Genomic DNA, 18,563 nt, shown 5'->3' on the forward strand with positions numbered 1-18,563 from the left:
AAAGAGAGACACAATAATTTTGTACATATTTGTTGTTTAAGTATCATTTCACTTCCCTTATTTCATTAATGAACAAAGTGATAAAAAAAAAAAACAGATACGAAGTGATGGAGAAATAGACACAAAAAAATGATATTATACATTGTACTATTTAATTGTCCAACTATCATTTCTCTTATTATAACTAGGAAAAAAAAGAGAGAGACGCTTTATGCCTTTATTTAAAATAAAATTAAAAAATCAAAGGATAATTATTTAAAAAAATTAAAAACTGAATATCATTAAAGTAGAAAAATAGATAATAAATAAATAAATAATGAAAGATAAAGTGATTTAGAAATAATGTTATAGAAGTATACATAAACTAATAATATTACTATGAACTTCAAATGTTGCAATTGTGAAATAATTTTTGAAAGTTTTAAGAGCATATCCGACCAATCTGGAATAGTTCTAATTCAAAAAAATATCAGCGTTAAATTGTGTTTAAATTGATCACCTCTCGAAATGAAAAGACGGACAAGAGATTACAATTTCAAGGTACTATGCGTAGCCATCATGCGGTGAAACCAATAAATGTCTTATTGGTCTAAAAGAGAACCCTACTATTTACATTTTTCATCACTAAAATGGAATTTACTAGTAGTGCACGTATATCATATTCCATCTTCAAGATATACTGTGAAGCGGCACTTGAATAATCAAATAGTCAATCTCCTTCTGTAGTATCTCTTTCATGTGCCATCAAATTGCTTCTTTCTGCATCGTTAGTGGTGCATTGATGCAACTGGGGAGAAGCAAAGAGATTCTTTTGAATGTCATCGGAGGGAAGTGAATTCACAAGATTAGAGGTATTGCCGCTGCTAGAAAATGAACCACACCCCACTGTTGTGACATGGGTAGAATCAACGTCAATGCCTCCAGCAGAATTTGGTCCGTTTTTACCGCTACCTACAACCAGCAAACATTGTTAAACATTGCCCTTTCCTTTTTGTATAGACTTCGCCTATCAAAATAAGACCTAGTAAATAGTAATTATTTAGGAAGACAAATAACCTATAAGACTAGGGGCAGGAGACGTGTTTGATAACCCAGGTGATGCTCCACTTCCTCTTTTCATCTTTGACTGCATAGCAGAAAGGTAAGGATTAGTCCCTCATAGCTGATAAAAGGAAGACATTATTCATCCTCATTTAACTAGTTAACAAAAATTGTATAAATGTTGCAATGTCAATTAGTCCCTAATGCTTCACTTTTCCTGTGGAGAAGTGCTCCTGACTTATAGCTCGCAATTCAATTGTCATGTGATGATTTGAAAAGCTCAAGTCAAATGAATACAGATTTGAATATCAAGCACATTTCCCAAACATGCTATCAGGGTTTTTTTTGCAAAAAGATGTCCTGGTACAGCCAAGAACTTCAGTAAGCATTTAGCATACCTTTGAAATTTCTTCACAATGCTTTACAACAATTGAGATATTTGCACAACGTCCATGCGATAGTACATAGGCCCACAAGAGAAGCTTCCTTGGTATGCTCAGCTCAAGTGCTTCAGTCCCAGCTGTATTTGGGTTGAATGGTGTCTGTGTTACTAATTGAGATTGAATCAAATAAAAGTTGAGTCCAGAGGTAAGCATAACAGAAGAACTCTCCCGGTAAAAATTGTAGCAAGCTCTGAGCAAAGTGTTTGCAGTTTCCAAATTCTCATCAGAAGCTTTCTTGATTATTATATTTTTTATTTTTTCTAACACGGGGCTCCATTTTGTTTCAATCTTTTCCAAATGAGTTGGATCTTCAAAAGCTGTACTCCATAATTCATTTGGCTGCAAATCAATACAGAGCAACTGGCTATTATCTATCCCACCATCAGTCAAATTAAGGAGCTGAATCCCATTTGAGAATCCGCATGATAACGGAGTTATTTGTGCCAAATTGTATACAAGAGATCGGCACCAAGCAGCAGAAGCATGCCTGCCAACTTTTGCACAATTACTATCTGAGAACTTCGGATTCTTAGAACGCTTCCGTATCTTCTCATTTATTGCTTCAAGAGTTTCCAGTTTTCCATTTTTCTCCAATAATACAATATATTCATGAAGATAACTGCAAAGATTTGAGGATCTGAATTAGGTTTTACCATTGAAAAACAGATGACATACATTATATAATTACATTTCAATCTAAAGAAGTTCAGTGTACAAATTTGTAAAAGATGTCATTTGTTTAAATCTCAATCGTATTACCCATATATCATATTCTCTGACATGTCTGGGCTTTCAATTTCAGGCAAGCTGCATATTTCTGGCCATAAGCTCCCTTGCTCCATGAACAATGTAAACATTCTCTCCAGCACATTGTCAGAACTGCTCATTGAATTAGAGGCAGCAGTCTGAGAATGGCACATAGTTGATATCAGGACCTTTAGATACCTTCCGATAGCCACCGGTATAAGATCTTCAATGCATAATGAAAACTGCATTTGTGGTGGAAGTGAAAGACAAAACAAATTAAGTTTACAAAAGAGAAATGCAGGTCATAGTTGACAGGTGTGATTGATAGCATATAACATTACTGGATTCTAGACAAAAGAGCAATGCTTTACCAAATTACTGAGGAAATTTAAAATAAGAGAGAGAGAGAGAGACAGAGAGAGAGAGAGAGAGAGAAATAATAAAGCCTCAAGGGCTGCTTAAGAAACCCATTTGAAGTGTCTAGGAGAGGAAGGAGAAAATAATTAATGCAATTCATTCTATTATTGTTCTCAACAATGACGAGTACATAGTTATTTTAATATAAAAGGAATAAAAAAATTGTCCACCCAAGTAAAAGTACAAAAAAACAAAACAAAGAAGAAAAAAAATCAAAGGATTAGATTAGTCTTGGATTAGTATTTTTCTTTTCTTGGATAAATCTGATGGTAAATCCTTCAATTCAATAGCAGATTTTGTTCTGGTAAAGAGGCCTCAATCCCTTTTTTCCTACATAAACTAAAAATCCATATCTCTAAAGTTATCTTAGTCTTGCTATGTAAAAAGGCAACAAGTCAATCATCAAATGATCCACATTAATCAAGTGCAGAAAACAGTTACAAAAAATGCTTCCATTAAAACAAATTAAACATAACTCTAGCAATTATAATTTACTGATGTGTAACATAAGCACTAAATCAGACTCTAGGATTTACCCGTTTATCTGCCCGAAGAGAAACATACGAACGTTCAAGAATACATCTATCTCCAGTCTCCTCCAATAGTTTGAGATAAAACAGCAAATACTTTCGTATGCATGTAATAAATTTTCGAGAACTTTCTGGCAAGTTAACCTCAAGGGCTTTTTTGATCCCAGCAGAACCTGGTGTCTTGCGCCTGATAGTAAATGCAAAATAGGTGAGTTCTAAGTTGGGTGACATTTTTGTTTTCTTCCTCCTATACTATATAGTATGGATAACAAATCCATGAAATATTACTTCCTCAAGTTACACAAGGCAATTTGAGCAAAAAAAAAAATTCATTTGGAGAAAAGAAAAGGTTCCAACTCCAAGAGAATATATCTTTCAAATCTTCAAAGTTTTTGTTAGGACAATAATTAATATTACCAAAGTATTAGCCATGCATTCTTGGAAATTGCCATGGTATGAGCCATCAATTGTAAGTGACAAAATAATCGAGTTCAATCAAAGTAACACAGTAAAAAATGAAAAGATAAGAACAAAATTGTACCTTCCTTTTTTTACCATGCTATCAATTTCCCACATATTTATTGTAAATGATGAGCGTGAAGATTTGAAGCAGAAAGATAGATGATCTTTTGCCCTCTCTATATCACCACTCTCACCTCTTTTGTACAGCCCTTGAGCCAGCATGTATCTGGCCTTATGAAAATGTTTGAGATCACCCTCAACACAAGTTTCAAGAGCAGAAAGGCAATCATTGTAAAGCATAGACCATACTGTATCCAATTTGAGCAACTCTTCATGCTTTGTTTCAACAAAATTGGCATGAATACCTCTCTCCTTTATATCTAAATATGAACTATCTATACCACCAAGGATACTTGTGACAGCTTCATTTACAGATTGATTAAAGGAGTTTGCTGAGAGAACCTGTTAAAGACGAAACAATAGTCAAAAATATAGATCAAGTGCCCAAATTATCTAGTCAATTAAAAATTGGAGGTTAACGTTTGAATTAAGTACAACAGTAAAGGTCAGAAAAACAAGACATATGACAGTTAATGCAATCAGAATAAACTGACAATGTCGAAGACAAGTAAATAAAATAATACCAAAATAGAGTTTAGTGATCAGAAAAGGAGGGCAAAACCTTCAAAATCTCCAAATTCTGCTTTCCACACTTAAATAATAATTTCAAGCGTGAGGCATGCATCCTATAGACTGGATCAACAGCACATGTGTTCAAAGCAATAGCTTTATTGTAATATGATAATGCAATTTCAAGTGAATATCCAAGTTTTTCACTGAGTTTACCCAAGTAAAAGGCATGCAACCAATCTTGCCTGTACAAAGAATCAAAGTAGTTCATAAACATCATATTAAGTGCATAAAATAAGAATACACAAAAAGAAAGGATATACTTAAGTGTGAAGGCTTTCTTAAAATGTTTCATTGAGTTCTCACAAAACATCATCCACGCCGCATCCTTTAAGGGCAAAACAGATCTCTGATCATAAAATGGGACTACATTTTGAAGACTGTCGTAGTACACCAATGCCAATAACTCATGTATCTCACACTGGAAATACAACAGATGCAAGAAATAAATTAAGTATTAAATACATAAATAACTGATACTTTTACCAAGGCAATGATGGCATGCATCAAGTGTCTTAAAGTGTATGTATTCAACTAAATGTTGTAAGAATATAAAGTTGCAAATCCATAACAACATAAATCTTGAACGTTACAGTATATACATTTTTACTGCACACTTTATTAGCCTTAAAATAAATTATCACATATTTAATGTGACCAAGTAGCTAGCATAATCAATGAATGGCACTGTCTTAATAATTTACATTGCAGATAACATTGTAGGGGACTTTTGGGGGTATAAGCACTGTTTATCTAGTTAAATTCTCATTTTGGTTGAACCCAACTGAAGTTAACCACCACAACCAGATGGTAGTGATTAGTGACTAAAGAAAGGGAAACTTTAAAAGGAGGAGTAAATATATAAATAGAGGTCAAAACCTGCTGAGCAGATGTCTTTGCCAGCGCTAAACTCATTAGTAGGCACCGTCTACTCCTCCTTCGGCTTGTTTCCACTCTCTCAGATAAAGTAGCATTCTTCCTCCACCCTACTACATTAACGTGCTTGCTGCCATCATTTAGCAACAAATCTACTTCCTGCTCAGTGCAACAAAGAATCATTTATAAAATTGTATAAGGCAATATATTTTCAGAAATTAAGACATCATTGTTTATTAGTAAATTTCATGGCATTCATGGATTAAAAAGCCAAATAACATTTTGAACTTACCTCATCATAAATATTTCCAAGTCTCTGCCAGCTTTCAAAGCGCAGAGGATTGTACATGAGATCATATTTGAAGAGCTTCGCATTTTGTTCAACAAATTCTTCCCCTTCCTTGGTTAGCACAAATCCAGGCCACTTATCTGTTGCACTCATCTCTTCAGACAGAGCCGAGAAATAATACAAGTTACAGTAGACCTCCAAATATGGCTCAGACCTGAAAGTCAAATACACTTTGAGATAACCTTAAGAAACTAAAAACAAGGAATATTATGGATACATTGTAGCCATTAAATTTAAATCAGAAGAAACAGCTAAGAATAAATTAAAATAAATTAAAAAGAAGCACCTATAGTACTGGCAATGTATACCTCCTCAATAATGTTGCATTAAACTGAGCAAGGCCACCCACATCAGGAAACATGATCTTAGTAATAGATTTGAAAAATTCATCAGACCCAGCCTCCTCTGAGAGTTTATCTTCACATAGATTAGGATCATCTAGGAACTTATCTATAGGGTTTCCTGGCAAGAGATCCTCTGGTGGTTGCAGAAAGTGCTTCCTAATAGCCCTTAAAACTCTACGAAGTTTGACCAGTCCAGTTCTCTGATACATACAATTTTTTTTAAGCAAAATAAAATCACTAATGAAATTTCTGTACAATATTCCATAGACAAGCTGAACTATATAAATTAGGGATAGAGAGAACTCACAGAAGATGACTTTGCATAGGGAAGAACATACTTGAAAACATCAGCACATTGTTCCTTAGTTTGATAATCTCCTCGGCTTGTGTTTTTGTGCATCACTAGATCATCCTCATAAGATGAATCAGATCTTAGATGTAATCCATATAAGCAGAAAAAGCACTGATCTAAGGCACAATCAATTTTAGACTCAAGTTCCTCCCATTCATCTTCAGATAGTTCATTTCCACCTTCAATGAACTTACTATCAGTGACAGCACCTCCATGAGTTTCACACTCTACTTCCTTACTGTCTTTATCATGAACTCTATAAGATGAAATGCCTTTGGATATTATTCCTTCAGAAACATCATTTTTAAGTGAATTAATTTCATCAATTTTGGTCCAATCCATCTGGATGTCTAATGTATCTGATTTTGATTCTTCAACAGACACATTGACAATACTGTTTTTGGACACTTCTTCAGATCGCATTGACTCTTTATGGTTAGAGCTGGATTTAAGCTTCATATCCAAGGCCAAGAGATGCTTTATCGCAAATCTAAGAAATGTTCCTTCTTCACCTTTGCCACCTCCCCCCACACAGCAAAGCCCATATTCAGCAAGCAAGTCATGTGTTGCAACAATTAAATCAACCTGAGTTAAAAATGAAAGAAATAGTAGAGGTTTTGAATTAAAAACAGGAATAACTAAAAAACCAAATCACTTAAAAGTAAAATTCTTCCAAGAAGGAGATAGCTAACTTGGGTTTTGATAGGTGTAGTCGGGATAAGATGCTGGAGTTTGCAGAAAACAATGGCTGCATCAATAAAACAGCTGCTTTCAACTTGATCAGAAATTAATTGTGCTGAGGCATTGTTGCAGACAAGTATGTTCGCAACATAACTCATGATTAACAATAGCAGAGACTGCATTTGACAAATGCTGCTTGTTGGAACGTTAAGGCTATCCTGCAAGTATAAGAACATGTGCTTTCACCAAAAATAACATTCAATAATAAAATATTGAGGAAGCAAAAGGTGCTGTAAGTAAAACAAGTTACATGGTCCCATGTTAGCAATCAAACAGATTATGTCCATTTATATTGAAAAAAAAATTTATTAGAGAGAAAAGTACACCAAGGAAGACTATATATATATATATATATATATATATCATAGAACAAGAGAAAATCAAGAATGAAGCAGAGCAACCCAACCTCTCTTATATATCAGAATGAAAATTCCCTTAAAACAACCATGAGCACACTAGAGAGAAGCCACAACTGCAACCCAATTCAAAGCATATCAAGCAGCAACCAAAGGTCCTTCAAAAATTGTGCATTCCACCCCTCCCAAATACATAGTTGGACAGCAAAAATTGCTTACTGTCATCACTCCTAAGTCCTTATTCTTTCAAAAGCTTTAAAATGAATCACATAAAGTTGTTTCGAAGTGAAAATGCACACTCAAGATTGACCCAGTGTATCAAACAATTGGGCAATTGTCTCCAAACTCAAATTACACATCACATGCATATATATAAGCTTCACTTTAAAGAACAGAGTGCAACAAGTGGGTTTCCATCTTAACTATACCAGGTCCAAAATAAAAATTAAGTTAACTGTAAAGCTTATTATCATTAAAAGAAAACCAGTTTGAAAATATCACCTTAGTATAAATTTCCTACCAATTCCATATACATTGAATGAAAATAAGTTTACAGTTTGGATAATTGATAATCATGCAGGCTAATTTAAGTTTAACAGGCCTTCCCAATTATTTATGGTAAAAGATTCCAGTAAATCTCTCCAGATCAAAGATATCAAACAATTATTTTTAATATAATCAATGAAAAACAGTAAGGAGGGAAAAAAAGTTATGAGAACAAAGTTCCAAATACAATAAATTTGGTTCTTTTCCTTTTTCTGGTTTGGCAGAAAAAGAACTTCAGAGGGAAAACACCATGTCTAAAACATGTGAAAGAAAAGCCCAAAACAACTCATCAAAAACATAGAACCCACCGATTTCCTTGATTTATATGAGAAATCTGAGAGCCTACACTATCCATAAGCATGCACAAGTAATGATAGGAGGATGAGCCTTTTCAATTTTAATTGTAATGGAATTTTTTTTTATCTTATCATGCAATGACACATCAAGTTTAAAATATTCAAAAGGAGTAATAACTATATCTCAATGTTCATTACTAAGGTAAATTATTTACTAATAACAGATAACTAGTAGGTATATTTTAATTAACCGGTTCAATTGTTGCATTCAGGAAGGAGAAGGACATATATAGTTCATGAACTTCATGGATGAACAGGAAAGTAATTTTTAAGATATATGACTCATGGCTATAACACCTTAGACTCCAAGACTACCAGAATGGCATTGCTTACAGAATCTCCATGATGGTCAATAACCTTTTTGACTTGTGAGATGCAGTCAGAGAGTGCCTTCACTTCCTCCACAACCAAGTGACTACAGTGCTTGCTAGAACTTTCCTTTGAATCAATATCAAAATTAGGAGATGCACTTAAACCAGGTGCATGATCAGAAGATTTAAATGATGTAATACATGTACTCAAACCCATCATTCCCATAAGTATTTTCAGCTTTCTGTAATGACAATTGAAATACATCTCTACATTCATTGGTCTTGTCTTTTGACATGCTTCTATTAGAACATCTACAGCCATGAGTTCAGTGGAAGTTGTCTTTTCATCTTTTTTATCTGTCATGGACAAAGAGAATGAATCAGGGTAGACATCATGTGTGGATAACAGAAGTGGAGAAAGGAGGGATACACACTCCAAAAACTTCTCTTGTTCCATCATCTTAATGACAGATTTTTCCATCAAGAAATTGACCTTTAATATATTAATTTCATCAAGAACTCTATCAAAATTTAGCTCTTTTACAGCCTTGCAATGTGGGCGGGGGACCGAACATAGAGAATCTTCCATATTTTCTCTCTTTCCCAAAAGTGACAAAGCAATACAAAACTCTTCACAAGCTTTTGCCCTGTTGCCATCAACAATAGACAATCTCCCACTTAGCCAGAAGAATCGAGCCCAGAGGGAACTATTTTTCATCAGAAGTGAGTTGTCTATATTTGAATTTCTCTCAGTGGAGGTATTTATTGTTTTTCCACTGGTCTCTTGGACACTATCTATCAAAGAACAACCTTCATTCAAGGCATGAGTCAAGTGCAAAGGATAATCTAAAGCTACTGATTCAATGATCTTACAAAGATGATAAGATGTCTCAGAAATAAATTCTAACTGTTTAGAACTGGAGGAGGAGCATGATCCAAAGTCATAATGCAGCTCAGCAAGAAAAATATTGCATTCAGCAGTTCTCTCCTTCCCCCAATGCCTTGTCAACTTTTCCAACTCCAGAAATTTGACAAAAGCATCCTGATATTTGAGACCTTGTCTTGCAACCTCTTCTAAAAGCAAGTGCCCCATATGATAAGCACCATAATTGCTTGAAGTTTCTCTTAAAAATGCAGAAACATTATGATATTCAGAATTTCCTAAACTGGATAGTGCCGAGGTATCTCTATCAATTGTATCTTGACCCCCCAATTCACCAGCAATAAATGGCTCTAGATACTGAATGACAACCTTGGCAGGGTCCTTGCCATAAGAAGAATCAGATTCTTCTTTTCCTGGTTTGCGACTCCGTAGCCTTTCAAGTCGAGAACTTCGCCTTTCATGTGGTTGTTCTTCTTGTATAATTGCTTCTTTCTCTTTAAAAGCACTTGATCGATCTATGTTACCATCACCAAAAACACTATTTTCAACATTGGACCCTTTCATTTCCACGGTGTTCATAACAGCTTCTGAGCTACAAGGTAAAATTATGCTTAGCCTAATATCAGGAGAACTACATGTTTTTTCAGGATCCATCTCAGAACTTTCTGGTGATAAGATTTTTATAAGTGCATCAGCAAAAGCCACCCAGGAAACTTCTGTCAGATGCAGTTCTTTATTCCGGTTCAGCTTTTTGAATGCAACATCCTCACCTACATTCTCATTTGTAGCTTTTCTCTTGTCAGGAAATTTGAGCCGCACATGTTTAGGTTCCAATTTGTCTATGCCTCTTGGAGCAAATGGCAAAGGCTCTGAATCTTCGATGGTATTTCTAACATGCAAAGCACGAGAATGTGATGGCCAGTGCCTCAAAATCAACTCAGCGACAGAAAGGCAAGCAACCTCATCACCAATTGCAATAAGAACTTCCAAAAGCTTCTCCATGCAATTCCCTGTGGACACCACAGGGATCAAATATACATAAATAGGCATGCCTGTATACACTGAGCATGTTTGCATAATTGACATAGAACTAATAGTGAGAAGAATATGTCTTGAAAATAACATTCAAAGGATGGAATTTATTGTTGAAAATGATTGTTTGAAGTGATTTTGAAAGACTAATTTTGTGTGGATATGGGTGAGTTTTGTCACAGTTGCATCACAACGATAAGATCTCAACCTTGAGACCCAATGCTCACATGGGTTTACAGCTACACGTGTCTGAACTTCCCCATACCTCATAATTGTGGGAGCCTCATACATTGGGATGGCTTTTTTTTAGTTGTGCGTGGATGGTGTTGGATGAAAATTACATTAAAAAAAATTGACAACAAATTTAAATTGACATTTAAATGCAATGAATGAGGACATATTTGTAAAACTATGAGCCAAATATACCAGAACCAGAATTAGTTCTTGCTGAATGTCCATTCAGCCCACTGCCCACATTCAGCCAGAATCAACAAAATATTACATCTGGCAGAATGGCAGTTCACTCTTCTCAAGATGAAAAATTTACTTTTGAAGCTAAATGAAATTTAAAAAAAATGCAAAGTAATCTACAATCCAAAGTGAATTGGTACAGTGCAACTGTCATTCCTCACTTTCTATGAAGCACCAACTCCAGCATGAACACTGGGATATTGAAATTGAAATTGAAATTGAAATTAAGATTTATGTATTCACCTTGTAGAAACAAACTTGTTAAGTTTTACAATTTTCACAATATAATGACCCTTATAGATAGAATAATTAGATGGATTATTTCATAATGCAGCCTTTATAAATAAATAAATGAATAAAACAAGATAAGAAGATGAATCATATCTCTTAAAAGTTAAAACAACTATACATCCTATGAAAATGATCTCACAAAAAAATATGCTATTAGCATTGTAATATTTATAAGGTTTAAATATGTTTTAGTCCCTTAAATTTAAAATTGTCTTTTTTCGTTTCTATAATTTTCAAAAATCTTATTTTAATCTCTTAGGTCACCAATAACATATCTAAAACGAAAAAATTGAGACAGTTATGCGGTATCAGCTAAATTTAATGTGATGTTTTCATTAATAGAAACACTAATAGGTAGATTTTATGCAACAATATTTGACAGATTTTCTAACAAAATTTGAGTATAAAGACTAAAATAAGATTTTTAGAAATTACAAAGACTAAAAAGAACAATTTTAAATTTGAGGGACTAAACATATTTAAGCCTATTTATAAAATAAGTTGACTTTTTAAAAAAAATAATAGGAGTTTCGGGAAGTATAGGCTCACTTTCTTGGCTGTGTCCAAGTCATGTAGGAAAGGTGTTAGAGCCACAAAATAAATAAATAAATAATTGTGACACGGTGGAGGGGTGTCAAACACATATCCAAGGTGTGTCTGACAAATGTTCATAAATACAAACATAAAGAGATTGATGGATGGCTGTCACGGTTCAAAAGACACCCAACTGTATTACATGAAGGGTAAAGATAACCCCAACAAAAAAACTGAATTTCACATAAAAGAAATAGTAATGAGCACTCTATTAAGTAGCCATTAGGAGAAAAAATATGACTTGATAAAAGAGTATTCGGTGCTTACAATTATTAGGGCTACACAAGAGGCCTTGCTCAAATGCCCAACGTGAAATACTCAACGAGCCCATTGAGCACGACAAAGTTCCCAGCCGGTTCCAGACAACAGAGTCTTTAGAATCGATTTCCACAGCTTGAAGATAACATCGTAGAGCATTCTCATAATATGTAGAGCCTTGCTGAAGAAAAACAGCAGCAAGGTTTTTCAATGCCAAAAATCTGTAGAAACATTTGTAAGTACCAAGTAAAACTCATAAATAATATTTATATATATATTCAAGCATATATCAAATTCACAATACATTAGAGGGACTTTTGTATCCATTGGTCAAGTAATAAGACACTAGTTACAAAATCCTAATTTATCCTAAGTCCTAACCATAAAGCTTTCAACAATGCTGAGATGATATTGAACTGAGCCAGTCTAGAAAAATGGAAAAGTTCAACAAGTGTAAATAGGTTTTACCTACATGATACCAAATAAGCTATGATCCCACCCACAGAAGGGTAGTTTTTAAAACTAAGCTCACCAGTTATGTGCTTTGTGAAAATTCAAAATAGTGACAGAATTATCAGGATATGAGAATCAAGTGTCCCAGAACTTAAAGTGAAAGGAATTTATTGCAATATATTCATGTCAAGTGTTACTTCAATAGACTACAAATTGAAACGAGTAATTCTTTCATGAGCACAGTACCTTAACTCTAGCACAAAATTTAACACATACTTAAATGTTATTTTAATGCATTCTCAGCTTTTAATTGGCCGTGCCTACAGGTACTACACTCATGCAAGAATTGCTCAATTGAAATAGGAGACTATATGAGTAAACAACGGTGACAGAACTGTGGATATCTTGATATAGAATATGTAGTATAGTACAGATCAAACCTGAGTTGCAATAGATGACCATCACTGGCACTGCTATCCACCTGATAGCAGAAAACACATCATACCACCAATCTAAAATGGAATTTAAGATTGAACAAAATATACGTTATGCAAAAACCAAAACCTGAGCATTAGCAATAAGAGGGTCTTTAAGGACAGATTCTAAGAGCTCGCGAGCCTTCTCGTATTCTTTTGTTTGTAACTTGAGAAGCCCTTCATGGTAAGTTTGAGAAAGATGAAATTCCTGAAATAACATAAAACAAAAATCATATTGAGTGAATAACGGTAAATAACGCCGCACTTGAATTTGGATTACAAAAAAATCAACAGCACATACATGAAAAAACAGAGCTATTTAGAGTATCAGGAATCCTAAGCGTTGCAGCCTAAACAAAACTCTCAGAAGTGCTTAACATTATCATTTATTAACAACAAAGAGAATGAAAGAGAGGACGAAACGTGCCTGGGCTTCTTTCGTGGGGGCTAGTGGTTCCCACTGACTTTTGGAGTCAGTGTCATTGATAGCTGCAATTGAGAACTGAAAAGGCAAAACCAGAGCCATTTATCAGAATAAATAATTCAACACTGCGAATTCAAGTAGCTACCAACGAGAACGATGAAACTGTGCCGGTAATGACCATAAGACAAAGATGCATAGAACCTCAAATTTAGTCTCATACCATATTTGATCTTCAGCAAGCTAAGTGATCACGCTGTTAGTATCGCTTCCTTGCAGACTCAGCAATTTAGGGTTTCAATCTTCGATTTTGGCTTCCAAAATTCAGTTGTGAAAAAGTGTTAGCCACTTGACTTATAAACGACGGAGCGAGCGCGCTCTGAGAACCGCCCTTGAATTGAACCATTCCACAAACGACGTCGCTTCTCTGCTGTGTTTGAACATATAAATTTAACGAACTGTCTACCAGAACTGTGGTTCGGTATCCGATGTTACAATTCAAGGAAAGTATGTTTCCGCGATAACCTCGCACACGATACGGCTATGTTTTGTGTTACAACTTAGAAAACAAAGAAAAGTACACTTTATTTCTATTTTAAATTAATTATAATTTTTAATTTTGTTTTGATTAATTATAAATAGGAATCTTAAGTTTTAATTTTTATTTTGATGGATTCTTAAAAAAAATATGAACAGATTCTGTTAAATTAGAGTTAAATTATTAACGAAGAAGAAATTTAAGAAAAAAAATGTTTAGTTTAAATCTTCGTTTCTCGTTAGGTTATTTTGTGTTATACTTTATTTTCTCAAATATTGAAACGTAATAGAAAATTTTGAATTTATAAACAAAATAAAAGCTGAAAAGTATTTATTTCTTTTGTAACCCGAAACATTAAATGACAAATGTACCTGAGACTCCGAACACACACTTCTCGGAGTTGAGTCTCATTTGGTGGTGCCGAAGCGCCTGAAACACCTCGGTCAAATCTTGTGCATGTGCCGACACTGTACTTGACTTCACCACCATGTCATCAACGTACACCTCCATGCTTCGGCCAATTTGATCATGAAAAATTTTTATTCATTAATCGCTGATATGTGACTTGTTAAGTCTCAATTTTACCTCTTTTTGGATGAGACTTATTAAACAAATTTCGGTCATCCTCTGAACCATTGCAATATAATTGTTCTCTTTTTGGTTCATTTTGTGTGCAGATATAACTAACCCAAATTCATCTAACAATACCTTAATTCACCTCATTTTTTGTGCAGGTATTGAGGAAGAGTGGAAAGTTGAAGACTCTTAGGATTGGAAACCTAAGAAGCTAAGGAGCAAAGAAGAGGTTCTGCGCCGGGCTCAATATAACCCGCGCTGGGCGTGACAAAAATAGAGTATTTCATCTCTGCCAGTTATATTGCGCCGGGCGCAAAAGGAATTGAGCCGGGCGCAAAAGGAATTAAGCCGGGCGCAAAAGGAATTACGCCGGGCTTGTGTTGAGACAGAGAGTGCTTGACTTCTCTGGAAGAACTTGCGCCGGGCGCGAAGAATTGTGCGTCGGGCGCGGAACCCTAATCTGATCTCCCTGGCTCGTATTTGAAGGCATTTTCAGGGACTTCTCCCCCATTCTCACATTGGGCGCCTCCAGGAGCTGCGGAAGGGATTCCCAGGGCTTGGGATCGTCCGTGTGCGGATCTTTCCTTCGGTTCTTCACTTCCTCTTCCATCTCTATTTTGTATTTGCCCTCATTGTTGTGAGTGGTTTCACCCATTTTGTGGGGTTAGATGTAACCAATGTACTCTATTGTAATCTTTACGGTTTTAATAATATATATACATGTTGTTTTATTCTTTGTTGTGTTTGTTTCTATTCGTAATGCTTGCTTTGGATTGATCACCCTTTGCATGATTTTAAGGTTCCATGGGTATTGGAAAATAACCTTTGAAACTAGTTCTGAAACATATGCCTAGTGGTGATTGTATCTAGGGATAGAGCTTGACCCATTAGTAGTCTTAAACCCTAGCCCGTAATGCGGGTGTAGATATTGGGTACTCAAGGGATTGATATTCAATATCCGCACCTAGGCTCTTTCTCTAAGGGATTAGGTTTAAGTAAACTCTTGGGTTGACTAAGCAATGAATTCAATAAGAGATTAAGGATACATTAGTGTTACGTTTGGTGAAATCTGACCCCCACAACCTCACAATACCACAATACCATTCCTTACCTTTTCCACTCACAAAACAATATTTATTTACAGCTTTCATTCCAATAGTCACAACTTTGAATTCACTGCACAAACTATGAAATTGGAATTATTCTTTAGTCACGAATAGTCAATAAATGCTTATATTACCTTCTAATCCCTGTGGATACGATATTTTTACTACTTGAACGGCCGGTATACTTGCCGTGTTTGAGACCGTTGATAGAATTAAACTGATTTACAATTATAACAAAAGTACTTCAACGGAAATCTCAACAAGTTTTTGGCGCCGTTGCCGGGGATTAGAATGACGATTTAGTATTTGTAGCTATTTGTGACTTATTCTTTTGTTTTTATTGTTATCTTTATTTGTGTGCTGGCAATGAAGTGTTGGAACTAACCTGTGTACTCTAGTCTTCAGCTTTCTCTTGTATGCAAGGTACTATGAACCAAATTGACCAATCCTTCTGAGCCGTTGTTGAGCAATCATGAGGTTGAACACAGGGCAAAGGGGAACAAGAGCAACAAGAGGAGAAGGAGAATCAGAACACTTCAAGTTGGTCACCGTCAAGCTCGGGACAGTAAACAAGCGCGTCCTGGGAGGCAACCCAGAGATCTGACTTTGTTTATGTTTTTGTCATCTCATTCTGTTGTAGATTTCAGTGTTAATGTTTGTTATGTATAGTTGTTTTGTGTTATATGTTATTGTGTGTATGTATTGTTTTGTGGTATGTGTTGTTTGTTAGGATCATGCTTGAGTAGGTAAATATAGGGTACATTTTGTTTGGAATGTGAGGAATGAGGGAATTTTGTATCTAGGTGGAAATAAGGCCTGATCCTAAAGAAAACCTGGGCAAATTGACCTTTTAAGTGGCTACGCGCCGGGCGTGACTCTTTTGCGCCCGACCTAGTACTCAATTTTTGGTCTCTGGAACCACTACGCCGGGCGCGTTTAACGCACGCCCGGCGAGATATCAGATTTTGAAACCTCGTTGATTTTTACTGATATGAAGCCCGGCGCATCTGTGTTAAGCCCGGCGCACCACATCCCTGACACCCAATATGTATCTGTTTTCAATCATGTTTCTTTATGTTCTGTTGTATGTTGTATGTTTGTGTGCTTTATGTTGCATTGTTATCGTCCAATTCCGTGTGCATGCATGTTGTGCTTAATTTTGGTCTAAGGATATTCTCCATTTTTTGCTATATTTGCTTGGTCATCAATGTGTATAATTTTTGTGCTTACCATGTTCTTTCATGATTATACTCCGCAATCACTTCTGGTTACCAAAACTTTCAGACATATACTGGTTGGCCTGGGGACCAGGCTCCTAAGTTTGGGGGAGTGGAGCTGCTGATGCTGATGGAGTTGATGATGGTAGAGCAGCTCTTGGAGATGATGATGACCAGACCCCATAGATGGAAGCAGATGGAGCCTACCTTAGTTTACCTTTGTCTATTACAATTTATTCTTCTGTCTTTTATTTTCAGTATTTAACTATTTTTATATATAGTCTTTTTGATGATTACTCTGTTGGTTTTTTTTTTTTTTGAATAGTCTGCCTTAGCATGATTTTTTAATCTTGTTGATACTTGTTTTGCTTGTGGTCGATTCTGGATTATAGTTTTCTTGATGTTTATGGTGTGTGTACCTTAGACATTTTCAAGTCACATTAGATCTTTAGTTCATGACTAGTTGCATACGGGTTTCAATGTTGATCATAAAACTGAGCTGAGTTTGATAGTTTGTGGATGCATAGCCGGGTGAGGTTTGAGCCTAAATACCTATGAGAGAACTACACTTAGGTTGCATGATAGACTTTGCTTGAGTTTCCTTGGTGGTTTGCTTATGTTGTGCACTTATATGATCAAGGCATTCACATTTCCATCTTTTGTTAACCATCTAAGCCAAAAAGTCATATACACTTTCCACTTGACCCATACCTTCTTAAGCCTAAACACCACACCTTCCACTTGTCCCAAAACCATGAAAAATTAACCATAACCTTTGTCTTGGTTAAGAGAGAAAATTGATGACATCAAATAAGTTTGGGGGAGTTGAAGAATGAGGAAATTTGGGAAGAAGAAAGTATGTGGTCAGCCATTACAGAATAATAAAAAAAAAAGAGAAAAACAAAAAACAAAACAAAAACAAAAAGGCTAATGGCTTGGATCCGGTAAAGGGCATGTGCCAAAAATGTGTAATGGGGTATGGAGAGGGACATCATTGTAAAATCTTATTTGCTCTCTTAAGCTATAGCACCTTCAATCCTTGAAAAACCATAAAACTGCTCATGCTTGACCCTGCTTGACCCAGAATTGCCCTAATAAAGACCTTGTGATAAGTGCCTGCATTTGTTTTACCACTGGTTTCATTTGGAAACGAAGAACAAAGTTGAATCATGTGGCGTGAGTAGTAGATATGAGAGAAACACTCACCCTAATACACTAGTGTGCATAGAGAGAAACACTTTCCTAGTGAGGATGTATACACAGATAGTCATTACTCTTCTCAGCTCTTTGATCTCTTTTGAAACCTTTGTTTGCACCTTGTCATGTTCTTTTGCAATAATTGTGACTGGAGATCCATCTTAGGTTCATGCTTGCGAAAACAAAATACAAGTGAACTGGGATGTAGAATTTGACACACTTGCACTGCTTGTTATCTGCTAGATTAATGACCTTTTGCTTGAGGACAAGCAAGGTTCTAAGTTTGGGGGAGTTGTTAAGTCTCAATTTTACCTCTTTTTGGATGAGACTTATTAAACAAATTCCGGTCATCCTCTGAACCATTGCAATATAATTGTTCTCTTTTTGGTTCATTTTGTGTGCAGATATAACTAACCCAAATTCATCTAACAATACCTTAATCCACCTCATTTTTTGTGCAGGTATTGAGGAAGAGTGGAAAGTTGAAGA

The 18,563-nt window shown here is 35.4% G+C and overlaps 1 protein-coding gene across 5 annotated transcripts; it reads right to left on the reverse strand.

The window, feature by feature from the left end:
• Positions 1–354: 354 nt before the first annotated feature.
• LOC109797025 (Tetratricopeptide repeat (TPR)-like superfamily protein) lies at positions 355–13,996 on the reverse strand. Of its 5 annotated transcripts, none has more exons than XM_020356908.3 (19): positions 13,664–13,995; positions 13,447–13,521; positions 13,108–13,227; positions 12,984–13,024; positions 12,100–12,311; positions 8,608–10,454; positions 6,944–7,150; positions 6,207–6,836; positions 5,864–6,099; positions 5,499–5,709; positions 5,210–5,365; positions 4,594–4,751; positions 4,323–4,515; positions 3,720–4,102; positions 3,185–3,365; positions 2,244–2,473; positions 1,440–2,103; positions 1,057–1,126; positions 355–951 (listed from the first exon to the last, which is right to left on the reverse strand). In XM_020356908.3, the coding sequence occupies exons 1-19, from the start codon at positions 13,664–13,666 to the stop codon at positions 710–712; spliced, it is 5,859 nt and encodes a 1,952-aa protein (XP_020212497.2). In that variant the 5' UTR covers positions 13,667–13,995; the 3' UTR covers positions 355–709. The 5 variants fall into 5 exon arrangements, with proteins under 5 accessions (XP_020212497.2, XP_020212496.2, XP_029126725.2 ...); XM_020356907.3 differs by having other exon boundaries at positions 8,584–10,454; XM_029270892.2 differs by having other exon boundaries at positions 8,566–10,454.
• Between the last annotated feature and the right edge of the window lie 4,567 nt (positions 13,997–18,563).

Source organism: Cajanus cajan, chromosome 6 (assembly GCF_000230855.2).
Source record: "Cajanus cajan strain Asha chromosome 6, NIPB_CcT2T_4, whole genome shotgun sequence".
Taxonomy (NCBI): Eukaryota; Viridiplantae; Streptophyta; class Magnoliopsida; order Fabales; family Fabaceae; genus Cajanus; species Cajanus cajan.